Source organism: Eucyclogobius newberryi, unplaced genomic scaffold, assembly GCF_026437365.1.
Source record: "Eucyclogobius newberryi isolate DKJ021-1_F unplaced genomic scaffold, fEucNew1.0.hap1 SCAF_12, whole genome shotgun sequence".
Classification (NCBI taxonomy): Eukaryota; Metazoa; Chordata; class Actinopteri; order Gobiiformes; family Gobiidae; genus Eucyclogobius; species Eucyclogobius newberryi.
Window position 1 is genome coordinate 10,300,572 of NW_027315746.1, and position 19,338 is coordinate 10,319,909.

General features: G+C 42.3%; 2 protein-coding genes across 15 annotated transcripts in view; both read left to right on the forward strand.

Annotated features, from left to right (window-relative positions):
• The window catches only part of LOC140356045 (receptor-type tyrosine-protein phosphatase F-like), a 308,485-nt gene that overhangs the window by 176,306 nt on the left and 112,841 nt on the right, over positions 1-19,338 (forward strand). For 7 of the 14 annotated variants that reach the window (XM_072440741.1, XM_072440745.1, XM_072440750.1 and 4 more), the window contains 3 exons: positions 7,075-7,263; positions 9,008-9,025; positions 12,810-12,920. In XM_072440741.1, the coding sequence (XP_072296842.1) occupies positions 7,075-7,263; positions 9,008-9,025; positions 12,810-12,920 (318 nt within the window). The remainder of the gene's footprint in view (positions 1-7,074; positions 7,264-9,007; positions 9,026-12,809; positions 12,921-19,338) is intronic. The other 7 variants (XM_072440744.1, XM_072440748.1, XM_072440747.1 and 4 more) reach the window with 1 other exon arrangement.
• The window catches only part of ccl25a (chemokine (C-C motif) ligand 25a), a 248,417-nt gene that overhangs the window by 18,418 nt on the left and 210,661 nt on the right, over positions 1-19,338 (forward strand). The window lies entirely within an intron of this gene.

Genomic DNA, 19,338 nt, shown 5'->3' on the forward strand with positions numbered 1-19,338 from the left:
TCCCAGGAACACTTCGCCGATAACTTAATAAATATTCCATAGGCTGGAAATGGAAGTGTGGCTGTGCGAGCGGGGGAGACGTGCAGAGTTCTTTGGGTTTTGGAGCTGCAACAACATACATTTTAGATTCACACCAGCGGTTACACAGAACTTAAGTTGTAGTAGCAGGAGTTTTAAGTTGGACCAGGTGAAGTAGCGTGGCCGTACCACTTTGGAGTCTCGGAGTAGTAGTGATGGCTGAAGATCAGGCATGTCCAACAAACGTTATACAAACCTAATATTAATGTTCCAAGTCTTATTAAAGGTGGAGGCATCCAAACAATGTCAAATTCTAATGATTAACTTCCTTCCATTGCCGGGTTGTTTGAGGCCCTCTGCTCCGTATAAGATTCAGAATGTGTTTGGACACCCCTGCTGTAGATTTATTGTGTTGTTGATAAAAACACCTTGAAGAAATGTACTAATGACATTAAATTTGGGGTAAATATCAAAATGCTATTTTTCTGACCAAAATTGCGATTGCGTTTCGATGTTCGATTTGTCTTTTTATAACTTAATTCTGTTCAAAGTTCATATTTTGAATGGAGAATTGACACAATGACTGAAATACAAACTGACAACAGTATTTGAGAAGATGTTTGCACAGATAAACTGACACTACAGTGTTAGCAGCTTTTATCCAGATATGGACTTTTGTTCTTGTACCGTACTTCAAAAATTGTCGCCTTTTTGACTTTCTAATTGCCGCCATTCAAGTTTTATCTGTAATTCATCTTGCAACTGGAACTGAAATTGTTCTTTATTTGTTACTGCATACTAGTAAGACTAAAACTGCAGGCGCTTGTACAAATCTGCAGAGAAAAGCTTCTACTTCAGTGTGTGTGTTGTTGTGTTGATATCGGTGCATATTTATTCCTCATGTGTTTTATTGTTCAGCTTCTCATATTGCAGACATGTTTGACCAGAAGTTTAAAGTTAATTCAACGATACATTGGCAGTTTTTGTCTCTGTAGAAGTCTCTGTAGAAGTGAGTTTGAAGGTCGTGCTGCTGTGGCTCATGAGCTCGACTTGTTTTTCCTTTAAACTTTAGTTGAACATTGAAAAAATGAAAACAATATTGGAGATGGTTATTTGATGCATCACCAGGAACTCCCTAAATGTTCAGCATTCCCTTTCAGGGCATGACTCGTGTTTCATGTTACAAAGACTTAACCTTACCTAAACTAACTAGTCTTAAACCTAATACTGACACCTAACCTTACCCAAACTAACTAGTCCTAAACCTAATACTGACACCTAACCTTACCTAAACTAACTAGTCCTAAACCTAATACTGACACCTAACCTTACCTAAACTAACTAGTCTTAAACCTAATACTGACACCTAACCTTACCCAAACTAACTAGTCCTAAACCTAATACTGACACCTAACCTTACCTAAACTAACTAGTCCTAAACCTAATACTGACACCTAACCTTACCCAAACTAACTAGTCCTAAACCTAATACTGACACCTAACCTTACCTAAACTAACTAGTCCTAAACCTAATACTGACACCTAACCTTACCTAAACTAACTAGTCTTAAACCTAATACTGACACCTAACCTTACCCAAACTAACTAGTCCTAAACCTAATACTGACACCTAACCTTACCTAAACTAACTAGTCCTAAACCTAATACTGACACCTAACCTTACCCAAACTAACTAGTCCTAAACCTAATACTGACACCTAACCTTACCTAAACTAACTAGTCTTAAACCTAATACTGACACCTAACCTTACCCAAACTAACTAGTCCTAAACCTAATACTGACACCTAACCTTACCTAAACTAACTAGTCCTAAACCTAATACTGACACCTAACCTTACCTAAACTAACTAGTCCTAAACCTAATACTGACACCTAACCTTACCTAAACTAAGTAGTCCTAAACCTAATACTGACACCTAACCTTACCCAAACTAACTAGTCCTAAACCTAATACTGACACCTAACCTTACCTAAACTAACTAGTCTTAAACCTAATACTGACACCTAACCTTACCCAAACTAACTAGTCCTAAACCTAATACTGACACCTAACCTTACCCAAACTAACTAGTCCTAAACCTAATACTGACACCTAACCTTACCTAAACTAACTAGTCTTAAACCTAATACTGACACCTAACCTTACCCAAACTAACTAGTCCTAACCCAAACTAGGTAGAGGGTGAAAAGAGTTGTTTCTTTTGTGTAAATTCTGCATAAACTTTGACAGGAATGAGTGATGTCCCTAGAGTGATGTCACTTCCTGTAACGGTTTCTCCACTAACACCAGCTCAATCGTGTAAAACGATCATTTATATGTACAACAGGTATAAATACAACAAATCAAGTCAAAATTACACAAATCGTAAAAACCTGTCATCATTTTAGGAACACGGGCCCTTGGCACTGACCATTATTAAAATATTTTCCGAAATTACAACAAATATTCAAAGTTTCCAGTCCACCGTGTATAAAAGTCTCTTTCCCAGCACTAGATCTGAGCCTGGACGACTCCACTCTCATGATTGCTTAATGCAGTGAGCGGTAGTTCTGCATCGCTGCATCGCTGCACCGCTGCACAGACAAGCGCGCATACACCTTCATTTAGTTTTATTTTAGGGTCCCTAAACGCAGCAGCGAGTCCCAAAACACATCCCCCTGAAACCCCAGCAGCTGTACCCGTCCTGCCCGTCCTGCCCGTCCTGCACGTGGACGTGGGCCTGGTGTGTTCTACTGTGCAGGGAATGCCTCTCCTGCGGTTTGAGCACGCTGTAAACATGTTGGGAGGGAATTTTTGCAGGTGAGGTTTCTGTTTAGCTCCCTAACTAGTAATTTAATAAGCAGAAATAGACTTTTGCTACTACGTCAGAAGTATTGTGCAGTATTTTCTTCATGACTCAAAAGCAGGGCTGACAAAAGGTGTAAAGAATGTCTATTTTGAATAACTCTAGTACTGTCAGTTGCAAAATACTACTACATTTTTTGGATGCGTATGAACTTTGACCCCCATGGAAAACAGTTTTGACACCTTTTGCTGTAAAGGTTTTCAAACTTTGACTTTGCGTCTGTTTTTGTGAGTGTTTTTTTCTTTGTTTTTTGTTTAATTTATCCATATTCTGTACCAGTTTGGATGAAATAGTTGTTTTTCGTTCTGGCTGGTGACGTCTTGGTTCAGTCTCGAGTTGTGCAATTAATACAAACGTAATCAAGATCGTGATTCATTCCACAGCCAGTTCTCAGTTAAAGTTCAGACTTTGTCAAACTAGTTGTGTTAAATACCAGCGACCATCTGTACTGTTAACAGCCTTTTAGACTGTCCCTGAAATAAATAAAATACAATGAAATAAATAAAGTAAAATGAAATAAAATGAAATAAAATACAATAAAATACAATAACATTAATTAAATAAATACAATAAATACTATCAAATACAATGAAATCAAATAGATTAATTGAAATAATTAAATCAAATAAAATTGTGATCAGTGTGAGAAATAAAAATCATGTCCTAGTCCAGTCTTTATTTTGTCCTCGTTTTGTCACAATTTTGGCTCATTTTTTGTCCATTAAATGTGGCAATTAGCAAACCCTATATTCTTGATGAAGTACATTCTAATCTTGGTCTTCTCTGTCGCTCTCCTTGTTATTGTCTTTGAGGTTGCATTGACCCGCACGGGAGCCCGCACGGGAGCCCGCACGGGAGCCCGCACGGGAGCCCGCACGGGGGCCCGCACGGGGGCCCGCACGGGGGCCCGCACGGGGGCCCGCACGGGGGCCCGCACGGGAGCCCGCGCACGGGAGCCCGCACGGGAGCCCGCACGGGAGCCCGCACGGGGGCCCGCCACTGACATTTGAAATAAACCAGCCTCAATTCATGTCTTGCCCTGATTACAATAGTAATGTTATTTTCTTATACATACTTTGTGACAATTCGTGACAAAACTGCAGAACGCTTTCATTTGTAAAATCGTCCCTTTTTTAACATGTTTATCCAAATATAGCAAGAACGCAGAACAATTATTACTCATTTCCTTTGATGAGCGTGAGGGAATATGTTGTAAATGCCAACAAATGTGTACAATCCTGGCATGCTAATTGCCCAGGGACGTGTATATCAACTATTAATTTCTCACAGCGCGTGTAAGATTAGCTGTTATTGTAACATCTCACAAAGCTGATAAGGTGTTTGTTTGCTGTCTAAATGTTAACTTGACACAAGCAATTAAGTCTATATTGCAGTGGGATTTTAATGCTGCCATTTTGTCCCAGTGTTCTGACGGAAAAGAACGGAATAAATGTAAACCCAGGACATCAAAACAAAGATGTGAGCAGCACGTTTTTGTAGATTAGACCACGACCAAGGCACAAGACTCTATAACGCAATCGAATCACATTGAACAGAAGCAGAAATACCTCAATTCCAACACAAATGAACACAACGACAATCAGCATTTACTGGCCTCTTGTGGCTGGAGGTGGTATCTGCGGTTCTATCCTGCAATTCCCCAAAAAAAGATATATAAAAATGTACGTTGCGATATTCTAATCATATTTTTCGTAGTCCACAGCCGGACTTACAGGACGATTTTAAATAAAACTTACCGTTAAGTTCTTCTAAAACCTCCTTAAACACCATTTATGTTAAAGCTTGTCTAATTCATACATTATTTCACTCTCTTGTCTTTAATCTCGCCGCAGTTTAACTCATGAGAACGGTTGTAAGTATTTCATCTTAACATCGTACGCCCCGAGGACACATCTCACTGTGAGTAAAGAGATAAAAGAGATTACAGGCTTAGAGAAGGGATCTCTCTCGGCCCTTTGTGTTTCCTCTTTAATAACACTGTCCACCGGTTAAATTGAGATTTATTACGGGGCCCTCGCGTGGCCCTTTGGTGCACAGCCGTGTCATGTCGGCAACAAATTATGTATGGGAATGCAGATTTGAAGACTCCTGGTTGTGTTACCTAAGGGCACATTCCACTCCCATTCAAAGACCTTCAGCAGCAAGATTCCGGCTGCAAGAAATGGACAAAATCCCTTCAAATCTGAATTTATATTACTGCATAGTAGATGTCAACTGTATACACCACATTGCCTAAAGGATTTACAAGTTACAGGTGTTATGGTTATCTACAGAAATGGTATTGTTCAAGTAAATAGATGGAATAGAATATAGAATTATTATTAGTCCTGCCAACGGTTTGACAAGTTGATCATGAATTTAAAAGTGGAGGAGCCGGCCATCGCCATAGTGACACCCGGGGTATACAGCGCCTTTATGCTGCCATGTGTTACTGACTTTATAATGCCAAACCAGCTCACAAAACAATGCATAATGATAAACCTACACTGGTGGTGCGCGCCGCCGTCAAATGTCATGATTCCGGCATAAATTTCCCCCGGTTTACTTCAGATCTGCATATTGTATTTCCCGGAGACTCGCTGGTTGTCATGGATATGTGGTACTTGCATCATGATGAGCTGGATTATTCAAAATAGGTTTGTTTATCTTGCTAAGCCTAATGCTCCGGTTTATGCATGGGCGCCCCGAGGCAGATTGTGGCCATGCTTCTGCTCTTTAAGCCCCAAACCCCCCCAACCCCCAACAACAACAACAACAACAACAACAACAACAACAACGCCACCATAATCGATCAGATACATTTTTATCAGCACCATCCGACAACCAAATCTGGAGTCTGTTTTTGATCCGTTGGTACCTTCGACTTGGATCTTGGGAAGGGAAATGTAATTGCAATTTTAAGTTTAAATTTAAGTTTAAATCTAGTTCCGGATCACAGTGGACGTCCTGATCATGTCCCGGAGCATAAACATGTGACCGTACTCTAGAATATGAACTGCTAGTCTAGCACAAGAATCCCATGCATTACTGGACATGTTTGTAAAGGTCTAAGATGCAGAAGAAGCGAGTTTTTTAACGTAAGAACACACTTTTGTCTTGTTTACAGAGAACATTCTATCGTCTATGTATAATTGCAGCTCCTACGTGTTGATAATTGCTGCAATTCAAATTGGACTGTGATGTATATTGTGCGGCTCCGCCTTATGTTTTTCTCCACGCCGCGCCGGCTTCTGTCCTCGCCGACTCACCACCAGCTAAACGCACTTCAGTAAAGGGCAATTGAAAGCCCTTATGACACTTCAGAACACAATGTTGTTTTTCTGTCTCAATGAGTTTTGTCAACTGACCAGAGGCAGTTCTCTTTATGTCTGTTCCATAGAAATGCACTGTAGAAGTCCTGGGCCAGGGTTTGTAACAGAAGCAGGTCACATGCTCCATACTTTCAGTAGATTTAATTTGCATTTAAAACAATATATTTATTTTCTTTTTTTCCTGTTATATTTTATTTGGAATTTTAACAGCAATGAGTCAAACTGTGGGATTTAACCAAATAATCTTAACAACATAACATAACAAACTGATAAATATTTGTACAGGTTTATGAATATTGTTATGAATGAAACTAAATATGTGTGGGCAATATAGGCATTTGGATAATTTTGTGAAGCGATGCAAAAAATGTATATCAAGTATATTAATTTAAAAAAAAGAACTGATTAAAAATAACAATTGGAGGTAAAAAAGTTATGTTTTAAACTTTCAAATCAATGTTTGAGGTGATATAGAATAAATTAATAAAGAGATTCACCACTGGATTGCTTAAGTCTTAGTACAAAATGTCGCTGAATGTCCCTCCTCGCACTTTACCCCAACTTCTTGTACATAATATGGTTGTAGCCTTATAGTTTTTCTCCACTTATGCAAAGTCAATTTTGATGAATTATTATCTTGATTTTGATGGTGTGTCTCTAGCCTCGTGCTCCTTCGTAAACCGTCTGTTGCAACCCTGGAATTTCCCCTTTGTGGCACAATAACAGTTTCTCTTGTCTCATCTTTTCCTGCTTTACACTCATCATCCACCTCAGTGTTCCATCCACTCGTCGAATCTCTCTTTGTTCCAAGCGAATGTGTTTTTGCTTAACCCGTCGTCGTCCCCGTGTCTTGCAGAGGACCAGATCCCTCACGGCTTCCCCACCATCGACATGGGCCCCCAGCTCCGTGTGGTGGAGAAGACCCGCACGGCCACCATGCTGTGCGCCGCCAGCGGGAACCCCGACCCCGAGATCACGTGGTACAAAGACATGCTTCCCGTGGACATCAACAGCAGCAACGGCCGCATCAAACAGCTCCGCTCAGGTAATTAAACGCACTTGAAAGATTCAAAATGCTCGTTACCGCGTCGTATTATGTCAGCGGCGGACGAGAGCTGCGACGCCGTGTTGGGGGGAAAAGTCAATGGAAACGGGACTTTGTTGTCATGTCTGCCTCCCGTAGTCTTTGATCAGAATGAATTGTGAACATTTCCTACAGCTTGTCACTGGCGCCGTTATTAGCCAGCTCAGCCGTGGCGCACATCGGCAGCAGTTGAAGCGCTGACAAGTGTCGCCGCATCCAAACTTCTGCAACCTTTGATAGTGACGCGTGGTTCCACAACCTTGTAAAAGTACAAAGAGTGTTTTTTTAACCGTAAATCCTTTAAAGCGTACATCTGGGTTAGCGGAAGGGCAGCCGGTGATGCATTAGCTCAGATTTAGCCCGGCAAAAAATAACAATAAAAATCAATTGAGTCATTTTTTCTGTTGTTTCACGGCGCGAGTCGTTGTGATAAATAAGCAAGGCCGGCCCGACCTGAATGATAAAGAGAGCATACGTAGCTTTTGCCAGATTTGCAGACTGTATTCTTACGTTGGAATGACTTCTGCTAAATGTTGTCAAATATTACACGTTTTTAGCAACCCTCATTAATTACTTTTCACACGTACAAAAGCTGTGCCTGGAAAAGTGTTGATATGAAATGCCCTCAAACCAACAATGTTACATCAGCATATTTTCCTGACATCTGGTGCTGTACCAGAGCATGCAGAAGCACAAAGTGGTACTGCCATTGATTTATTGCCATTAATTGCCTTGACTAAGAAGGCATAAACAAATCTATTAGTTTTATTTTTAATGTATCAGTCATTAGAGAGACACTATCTTCTCTTTCGCGACCTAAATACATTCTGATAAATGTCACTGTGTTTACTGTGTATGACTTTGATGTTTCTTTGCTAATTTGGAATTTCTATTTGTAACTTTGCTTAAGTTGCTGTTTAAAGCAGATATGGAACAAGGGCCAATGGGGTTTAAGCTGTTCATGTGAGGCTTTAAAATGTGTAAATACTGCAGTGATTCTCAAACTTGTGGTACAAAAAAACACACCAGGATCATACAGGCATGGATGACTCAGGACAGCACCAGGCCAGAACCAAGACAGCACCAGGACAGAACCAGGTCAGAACCAGGTCAGAACCAGGACAGAACCAGGTCAGAACCAGGACAGAACCAGGTCAGAACCAGGCCAGAACCAAGACAGCACCAGGACAGCACCAGGACAGAACCAGGTCAGAACCAGGTCAGAACCAGGCCAGAACCAAGACAGGACCAAGACAGGACCAAGACAGGACCAAGACAGGACCAAGACAGAACCAAGACTACACCGGGACTATACCAGGACAACTTAAAAACTTGGACTGAACCATGACCAAATCAATAGTTCTATGGACTCAAACCATGACCAAATCAATAGTTCTATGGACTCAAACCAGACTAAACCAGGACTACTGTGAACTTAGACTGGACCAGAACTCAGAACTAGTCCTGATCCTGGTCCACGCTAAAAACTAAAATCTAATTCTAAACCATAACTGCCCTTAAACCACCAAAAGTCTGTTTCTAATCAACAAACAAGAGCCACCAAAGCAAACCTGCCTCTTTTTTTACATTACAATTTGAGAACCACTGCTGTGCCGCCTGTACTCTGAAGTCGTGTTTTTTCCCCAGTGGATTACTAACTAAAACCTCTCCGCCCTGTTTGCATTGAATTGACTGGCGCCCGTAGGTGGTACCCCAATTAGAGGTAAGGACGGCGGTGTGTTGGAAAATGTCACGTCTCCGCCACATCCCTCCACATTTCCCGGCTCCGCTCATCCGGTTCATCCGCGCTCCTGCTCCCGCCTGTGTCCAGTCCACAATCAAATGTTTTTGTCCAGTGTCCTTTATGTTCCTTAACAAACAAATGCTCACCAACCCGGAAAAAAGTCCACCACAACATGATCAATTGAACGTATTCATTCATTATTCTGAAGTCTGAACTGCTTGCCATCTTAGTCGCTTTAGTAAGTTGTCTTATGAGATCATCACATTCCAAAAATGGAGTGTTTTGGCATACCTTTACGATTGGTGCCCCTACTCATTTAGTCTTCATTTATACAGGCTTTGGACTGGTTAAAGAATACACCAACACAACATTGTCTTACAGTTCATCAAAATACTGTGCTATACAGTGTTATAATTTCAATGAGAGAGAAATTTAAGTACATTTCTACTACTTAGCTACTCACCAACTATGTTTCTACAAAAATGCTTAACTCCAAATGTCACCCTGCACTCGGAAGAACTACACAGGGAAAAAACTGCTCATTTCGCCCTGAACAAACGCCTTTCTCGGGCTTCTCTTCTGGGGTTTCAACACCGCCAGGCGATGATTTTTAAACTAAAGACCAGCGCATGGTCACCCAGAGGACCGCAGCCCGGGTGTCTCCGTGCGGCGGCCACATTTGCATACAGCCCGTGCAGCAGTGGCCCACGGTGCGCAGGGCCCGGGATTGTTAAGGTGGGAGTTTCAACCCCCTTTTTATGGAAATCATCGCCTTTTTCCCTTGAGTCGAAGCATGATTTCCACCAAACAACATTGCGGTAAATAGTGGTCGTCCGGGCAACGCTGAATACATTTGCAGCCAGAGCGAGCCACTGTCTATTTCACTAGATTAATTAAAAGAACAGTTATTTAACGTGAATTGTACAGACTTTTTCTACTAGTTATACTCATTTTAATTGACACATGACTTGGCAAAAAATGAAGGTTAAACTTTGAGGCCTGTGTAATCCCTCTTTAATGTTAAGATGCACTTTATTGACCCCGTGCATTTTCCCATCCTTCAAAAGAACTGGGGAAACCTGTCCCGGGACCCCTTTACACATCTGGAGCGAGGCTTGTTCAGGACCACGTTAGCTGGAGGAACCTTTTGCTTATCGTGCATATTTGACACAATGGCAATGCAGCTTGGAGTGTACGTGTGTCGATAAAATATCCTTTATTTGTCCCGCAATGACAGTAAGGGCAGGAACAGTGGAAAAAGAATGCCATAAAAGTATCCAAAATACTGGGGCTGCATCGATAAAACGGCATAATTATGACCGGTCGACTATTACTGGACCGCACAGACTCTAAAACACGTGTAAAAGACGTTGTATCACAAAGACGGCAGCATTTTTAAATCAAAATGTCAAAAAAAGAATAAACTAGTCCTCAATTCCATCAATATTCATGCATGTTCTATATTTAGAAGCCTTCAGTTAGAATATTTTGCCTATTATCTGGTTAAAATCGTCTTAACCAAATAAATAAAATCGTTTGAATCGTTGACTACGGAAATATAAGTTGGTTTCATCCACACAAAAAGCCCTACTTTGCCTTTGAACTGAATCAAACTTTATTCTAATGATAAATAACACAAACTAGACCACCAACCTTATGAAAATATAAGTTTGTGGCATTATGTAAACTTCACTGTAGCTTCATCAGTCCAAACATGTTCAGTGGAGGCAGTAATTATTTCCCGGTGTCTTTTTATCCCTGTACTTTTCCTATAAAAACCCCCACAGTTGGCTTATTGTAACTTCCCTATCATAAAACTTCCCCGTGACCTTGGCTCCAGCCGCATCAAAGTGGTCGGACTTATTGAAAGAGTTTAGCGTCGCATCTGCCACACCGGGCTAACCTTCCACACACCTTTTTCAGCTTTAGCTTTAACGGCGCACGCTGCGTTCTCCCATGGGAAAAACGGGCAGATTGACAGATCGGTGACACCCACATTAGCATGCGGCGGTGCATCGCGCGCCTCAGCGAGCGCAGCCGCGAGCGCCTCTGGTTGGGAAGGCGACCCGTCAACACTCACCAGTCATTATTGCGTCATTGCCCCGCCGTGTTACTCTCGTCTTCATGTCCTCCACAATCGCACCCCCTTCCACCTCCACCCTCCCCGATCGGTTGGTGACGAACCTGTTTGTTATCTTCATCTCATGCATGAAATACGGGAGAAATATTACGACATGAGTATTTTTGTCATTGTCAAACCGCATGGTAGCTGGCACTCTTTCATGCGAGCGCCATGCTGTTTCCAAGAACTGTTTTGACGGCAATCATCGCTTGTCATACATATATATATACATATGTGTGCGCCGAAATGTCAAAGTTTAAAGCATATATTTTTAGAGCCAGGGTTGCAGGTAAGTTTATTTCCAGCCCCCTTCAAACTTTCTCCCCGTCAGAAGCTACAATTCAGTAGCCGCGATTACACAGCGACGGTTATAGACGGCGTGTCAAAAAAAAAAAAAACCCCGGCCGCGCCCAGACGTGTTCCCGCGGGGCCTGCGACGCTTTGTTCCGAACACCATGCTAGCTTTTGGGTTTGACGACTGCAGCTACTTGAGATGTGAATGCTAATCCGAGCCATCTGTCTTGAGGAGCGGCTCCCCGGGGCCCGCGCTGAGTCACGGTCAAATACAGTGCGAGGAAGGGAAGCGGTAATGATCTCGCACGCCGGAGAGCAGCCCTCCGTCACGTGGATTTATTTATTTTATTGCTCTACCTCCGGACACATGGGAACACTGTCGAGCTATGTCAAAGTGGCTGACGTCGTTCGTGCTATTTTAGGAGGCTAAATTGTAGCTAGCGCCCCCGTAAGGTCGGAGGGCGTAAAGTTCTTTCGCCGACACAAAAATCCAAGCTGGAATTCCTCACTCGTTCACCTGTTTGTTGCGATCGTGTGTCGAAAATCAATCAAACATCAGCCGACTCGACCTGTCCATCATCTCCTCCTTCCACCAGTGTGCTCTAGACCAATGAGTCCCACCCAGAGGTACACGTACACCTACCAGAGGGTACTTTGATCATATGGATAATAGAATATTGTCCGCAAATAACAAACAATTCTCATGTTTTTGCAGCAAGATCGTGTTGTACCGTTGTTAAGACCTCTCCAAACATGTTCTGATATTCATGAGTTTCTTGTATTGCATTAGTTTCGTCTTAGTTTAAATTTCTGTCTTCTCTCAAATGACAGAATCCTACTTTTTTTTTTAATTGGCAAGGGTGTGAACCGCTGGGCTAGACACTTGGTGAAAGAGAGACGGAATATTCACCCTCAGATCTGTACGTTTCCCCCTCTGAACCACGTCAATAACGCCGGTGACTACCTAAAGTTTACCAAGAGTAGTCTTCATACCTCACTCATGTGAACTGGCCTGTCTCCTCTGGTTGAAATGCATCCACACCAGCACTTTCGACATGTTTTTGAGAGCTTTAATTGACCCGGCAGCCTTGGTTTCGCTCAAAGAAGGGCAGAAATGGGCAAATGTTAGCACTTTTCCTCCGGAACATGCCAAATCGACTGAATCCTTCTGTCGCCGTAAGCTCATTTCCACAAAACTGGCTCTGTGTCTAAATCGTTTAATTACGCATGAACCGGTCGACCACTCGCCCAAGTCACGTCACACATGCCGCATTTGATTCATTTTTTTTAGATTTTTAGCCTAGCTCTACATTTCCAGACCGCTAACTGTGCTAATCCCTCGCGCAGGAGCCCTTCAGATCGAGAACAGCGAGGAGTCGGACCAGGGGAAGTACGAATGCGTGGCCATGAACAGCGCCGGGACCCGCTACTCTGCACCTGCCAATCTCTACGTGCGAGGTAAAGTCACAAACATGGATCCATCTTTCTCCTGTTATTCCTGTGTCATCATTCAGGGTTTCTGCACTTTGATCATCTGAAAATACTGTATAGAGCTGTGAAAAGTGTTTGAGTCGAAACAATGACTAATTATTATCAGGGATGTAACATTAAGTGAAATATTTTGATGATATATTATTAAAAGTGTCACACAAATGTTATGTGTGTGTCACTAAATGAGGTTTGTTCTCGATGTTAGCGCAGGAAACAAGAAGAAATAATGGTTAATAACAAGAACTTTTAAATCTTTATTATTTGAAATGTGACACTTTTGCATTTAAATGGAAAAAGTATAATTGTTTTCACAATATTGCAAAAAAATGTTACCATCAAATTAATATTGTTTTAATATTGTACTATGAAATTGATTTTGTAGTAAAATTGTACTATGAAATTAACATTGTAGTAATATTGTACTATGAAATTAACATTGTAGTAATATTGTACTATGAAATTAACATTGTAGTAATATTGTACTATGAAATTGATTTTGTAGTAATATTGTACTATGAAATTAACATTGTAGTAATATTGTACTATGAAATTAATATCCTGTTAATATTTTACCGTGAAATTAATATAGTTTTAAATATTGTACTATGGAATTAATATCGTGGTAATATTGTACTGTGAGATTTTCATATCCCTAATTTATACATGCAATATTGTTAAGACTCAAGAGCTAAAAAAATCAGCACTAACCTAAAGTGCAGTGTTTAGGTTGGCGCTGCAGATAGAGAAGTTAAATTTCACCTCAACCTTAAAAAAAAGGTTATTTTGCCTTAACAAAAAGTGCCGTAACCCTGATCACTTTCCGTCTGATCTCTTTCCATTTCTAACTCCGCCTGCGTGTTCTCCGTGCGCACATCGGGCCTAACGCTGACTAATCCCACTTGTTTTAAATGATGAATGATGATCTCGGCGCTGTGTGGGCGCGCGCCGATTGTTCTCGATTGACATCTTGTTCCATTAACCGCCCGTGACCTTTACAGCGATAAATCCCAGCATATCTCGCTCCACCTTAAACCTATTGACGGACCGACGGCGTAGCAGGTATTGTGTCACTTTCCCAACGTCCTCACCCGTTTCGCCCGTTTCTCCTCCTTTTGTCTGTCCGCTCGCCCATTCTCTCACACATGAGCCCCAACTGGCTTCCGTCCACCCGCGCCGACGAACCGTCCCGTGTTGGATGGGATCTCTGAGCAGGTGTGGTTTTGGGAACAGCTGCATTGAAAACCATTTCCTCTGCCTGTGTGAAAATCCATCTTTATATACATTGTGTGTGTGTGTGTCTCTGTGTGTGTGTCTCTGTGTGTGTGTGTGTATCAAAAGCTCCATTATCCTCTGGCGAAACTTGCTGAAAGGCACGGAAGACTTCTCCCGTCTCCGCGAGCAGACTAATGCAGGCCAAGGGCAGTGCAGCGCCCGTCCCGGATCAGGCTGGGTCAGAGCTACAGAGAAACCACTCTGTCCCGCCGTGAATACCCTTAAGAGGCTGGTGGAGGTGTCAGGGAGTGGAATACTAGCTCTACTCAGGTGTCATGCTCAAAGATGTTGAAAGCCTCTACATGGCTCTACATCACTTTTTACTCTTAAATTGTGTTATCTAACTTAATAAAATAGTTTTACTTAGTTTCCCTGAGTCATATAAAGATTTAAAGATATTCAGTTCATCAATTATTCAGCCAAAAATGTATTATAAACTAAAATAATTATATATTGTGGACATTTTTAAGCAAAGTTAAGTCATTTCCATTCAATCCGTACAAAAAATAAACCTCAATTTAATTGTTTTGCCGTTAAAGTCACATAAATCAAGTCACGTTGTAAAAGAATGGAGAGCTATTAGACAAAAGTAATGAAAGAAAAAATCATGGTCATGCACCAATTGTGACTAATCGACACTGAAATGTTAGATCATGACACTCGCACTCTCTGAACAAAGCGTTACAACCTTCTGCAAACAGAATATGAAGTTATTGTATTATCTTAATCTCCAAAATATACTATATAAACAGCTTCATTATTTAAAGTGAAAAATAGTTTGCTTCCTGCATTAGAAGAGGCCGTGGCACTGATCTGCGATGGATCACGTTTACAGATTAAACATCAGGCTCTGGGCGCTTCAGACCAAACTCACATTAATGATTGTTGGACGAGTAAATAAGAACCATATGAAGCCCGGAGATACTGGGAATTAAATAGAGCCTTTTTCAGGAAAAATAAGGTTATAAAACGTTATTAGGCTTGTCCTAGTTCAATATGTTTTCTGGTATTCAGATACATTTTGTACTTTTCTAATTGGCTTTATGCTGTTTAAACATTGTTACTGGTTATAAAAGGCCTTGTAAGAACAGTCAAAACAGAAGTATATATATTTCTGTGGCCTCCAAAACCTAAATCTAACACACCAAATGAACTTAGACTCAAGTTACTGAAATAAAAAAACAAAAATCATTTCTGTGGTAACCGAGGATCCACATGTGTTTGTTTGGTGACAGTGTGTTTGCTTTAATGGAGTCATTTGTCTGCTTCTGTGTGGCCGTGGTGTAACACAGCCATGTTACAACACATGACAGATAAGAAGCATCTTTATGATGATTTAAGATGCTTCTGTTGAAAGTGATTTGGTAAAGCACATTGGACCCGCCGCATGGTTTAAAGCTCATATTTTGTGAGATTGCAGCTGAGCAACAGCCGAGAGAGAAGCCGAGTCTCATCTATTAATCAGCAGCTGTCTGTCACAGGTACAGACAGCCTTTCCCCTCACAGGTAATTACAGTGGTGTGTGCCACGGCGCCAGCGGGGCCCCTCAGGCCCAGCCACTGTGTAACACCACCCAGGTAGCTGTCAACCCACTGGCCCCTGCGCCAACGCTCCACCAGACCACCACTCCGCTCCACAGATAGAAATCAAGCCGAGCGTATCCTTTTAAAAGTCTGCTTGGCTGCAACTGAGAACAAAAGGCCCCAGCCATGTTTTTGGTCTAGTTCTGTTCCGGCTGCAACAACGAGGCGGGGGGACCTGGGGCTGTGCTATCACGGGCTGCTTGATTGGGTTTTAAACATGTGGGACTCGACTCAAGTGGCCCCTGACACGCCTGCCTAGTTTTCTCCTGTGTGTTTTTGATACTCCTGAGAGGAGATCAGGGGCTGAAGGCAGCGCAGGATCCATCCACAAACAACAATCTGCAGCACAGTTTTGATTAATGGCCTCAAGAGTAAAAGCTCAAACTGATAATTGTGCGGTTTCATTTGGAAAAAAAACATTAAACATGGATTTTTCTCCCAAATTGATGCTGATAAATAAAAAAATAAATGACCAAAGTTAAAAATCCCAATGATTCAGTCTTATTAAAGTACAATCCAAACGCTGCAGTGGAGGTGACACATAGGGGAGGTTTCATAAGTGCCTTGTTTTCTGCCCGTACCCTTGTCAGAACGCCATTCTCTCTGCTTGTTATGTGCCGGGGCTTGTTTGTTTTTTCACTTACACCGTCGCCACCTGATCCAATCCCCGTCCGCGCTAACACAAATACGCTGGCGGCGCGCTGTCACCACCTTTGTCTTGACATTTCCTGCGCCGTATTCCTCCCTCGCTGTAGGTAAACGGGCGGGTCGGACTCTTTGTCGTAGGCGGTATAGACGGGTGTCCACGCTCCCTCTCTCTCTCTCTCCGTTTGCGGATTGCTTCGCTTTCACCTTTCTCTCCGCGCACCCCGTTCATACACGCTCCCTCTTCCCATCCATTAAAAGCCCATGTGCGCCTGTGTTTGGGAGGCGCGCAGGTGGCGGCGGCTGCTACCTGTTCGCCGGGGGTCACTTTGCTCGCCCCGGCGCCGGAGGGAGGGCCGACGTGGGCGGAATGGCGAGCGTCCCTCTTCTGTGTGTGTGTGTGTGTGTGTGTGCGTGTGCGATTGTACAAGCAGCGCTCGTTTGTCAAACTCTTTTCCCCCCACGTCGGCGCAGAGATGTCAGCTCCTGTCGGCTGCCACTCCCTCATATTTCCCACTGACATGTCAATGCGTCACCTGGGATACAGACACCGCACAGGGCCTTTGCTGTAATCCAAATATCTTCATGCTGGTTTTTTGTGTGTATGTCTCTGTTTATGTGAGTGTCAAGAGGGGAAACTGACTCATTTTGAGCTGGATTTAATCAAAAAGTTTACATTTAAAAGGGTTATATGCACAGTTTATGCATTATTTATTTCGCAGCGCTCGTTCGAATGTTGCTTTAAAACGTAAAATATGCAGAATTGTGTGGTAATGACGATTGCAGTGTGTGTTAGAGGGGTCAAGTACAATATTCTTACCTGTTTTCACATTGTAAGTAAGGATTAAATTAAGGAGTGTTAGTGTTAAAAAAAGTGTTGCCCATGTTAATCTTTCCCTACTAACAAGCTTTAATAAACGCCAATAGAAAGCTTCTTCATTTTTGCCTTATAAATCCTCAAAATTATTCTCAAATTTGCCAACCGTCATGTTTTTTTTATGTTTTCCGACAGGCTTTTCAAACGCTTACTTTGGCCTGTGTTCTTCACTGTGTATTTACCAGCACCAGAACGCCAGGATTCATATTTTTCCTGTTAGTTTTAGTCTTTTATCTAGCATTTACAGCACCTTTTGCCCCATTTGCCGAGTAAATACCCGTCTACATTTGACGTTGCGCAATTTGATCCATTTCACAACCGCAGTAGGTTATATATTTACTATTGGGACAGACGGGACGGATGGAATAAAACCGGTGCTCGAATCATTTACAGTGAAGGTTTGTGATTCGTAGTTTTACCGGGAGCATGTTGTCACTTTCTGCCTCTAACCCTTGTGTGTTTGTCAGTCAAATGACACGTTTTCCTTCTTGACACACCACGTGGATGCATCTGTTTGCCTCATTTCACTAACCTCCTGTGTCTATGTACAAAAGACAAACTCTTTCACTGTCATATTTCACTGTCCTCTTCCCTGTCCATCGCTCACCATCATCAAATCACTCCATCCACACACAGACCAGCGCGAAGGTTTGTCAATTTCACTTTTAATCTCTTCCCTCCCTCCCACCCCATGGAAATAAAAGTTGACTTTAGCTGAAGTGATAAACTCCCCCAGTTGTTTTTGAGTGACTCCCCGAAACTCCCTCCCCTGGAAACTCTCGACAGCGCCGTACCCTCCACGCCAACGTTCCCCTCGTAGCGGTCAGCTTGTCCTTTTTCTTGCACCGGCGCATGAATCCTTTTGTTTTTGCGAGTGCATGCCTTCCCTCCGCCGCTCCCCACGTGTTTGAACCGGCCCGACGCCCCATTCCTGATCCCTTTAGTGTGTTTAGAAAGTGTCGTTAATAGACGTTTGTTGGGTTTCGTCGGGATTCCTTCCCTTCCACGACTGTAGTGTCCGTAACTTGCCTCTTCTTGAACCTCTATCAAGCTTAACGCGACGACTTCCAAAGATTATCTCTTAACGCAACACAGAAGATATTGTCCTCCCAATAACATACGAATAATGTCTTAAATTACTCATGATTAAGGGATGGACAATACTGACTACATTAATATTGACCTCGATAACGATGTTCAGATGGTATTTTAACAATGCGTCGTGCTGAAATGTTCCTGTTAATGTCTTGGTTGAGGTTCAAGTCTTTGTTAAAATGTGAATATACCAGAAAAGTGACCACAGAAGGTCAGAACAGTCACTTTATAGCGATAGTGAGCTGTTGCTTTTTCAAGTATTTATAAATGGTTTTAATTATTAGACTCATTTATGTATCTCCTTCCTCTACTCAAGATGTTAATGTTATGCAATGTTAGTTTTTCATAATACATAACATATATAGCAGGTGGTGGTCACTACACTGACTGCTCAGTGTTTGTCCTCAGAATTTCCCATGGGATTTTATGACGCATCAAAACCCTGACTTTCCTGACATAAAAAGCGCAAACAAATCTGAAACCTCGACTTCTCATTTGGGAATCCCGAGTTTGCGAGGAGCACAAGAAGCAGAACTGGCCCCACTACGGCTGAGAAACCCGAGTGTCAGAAGAGAATCCGCTGCTCTTTAGGGCTTCGATCCGTTTTACCACCAAATCAAATCCACTGCCCACACAAAAGGGGTCGACTGACAGGTGCGATTGACGCCTGTTTGTCAGGCTCCATCTTGACGGGGGTTTGAGCCGTCTCCCACTGTAGACGCTAAAGTGTTTACAATGAAGTAGCAATAATGTTCTAAAATATGAAGAAACCTCTCCATTCAGATGGCCAACAGTCATTATTGTTTTGCCCGGAATTTTCCAATTGCATTAAACTTGTCTCCGTGGAAACAAGCAGCTAAGAACGCTCCGTACCAGTTTTACAGTTTTACGATGAGGACATTTTACACTTGAG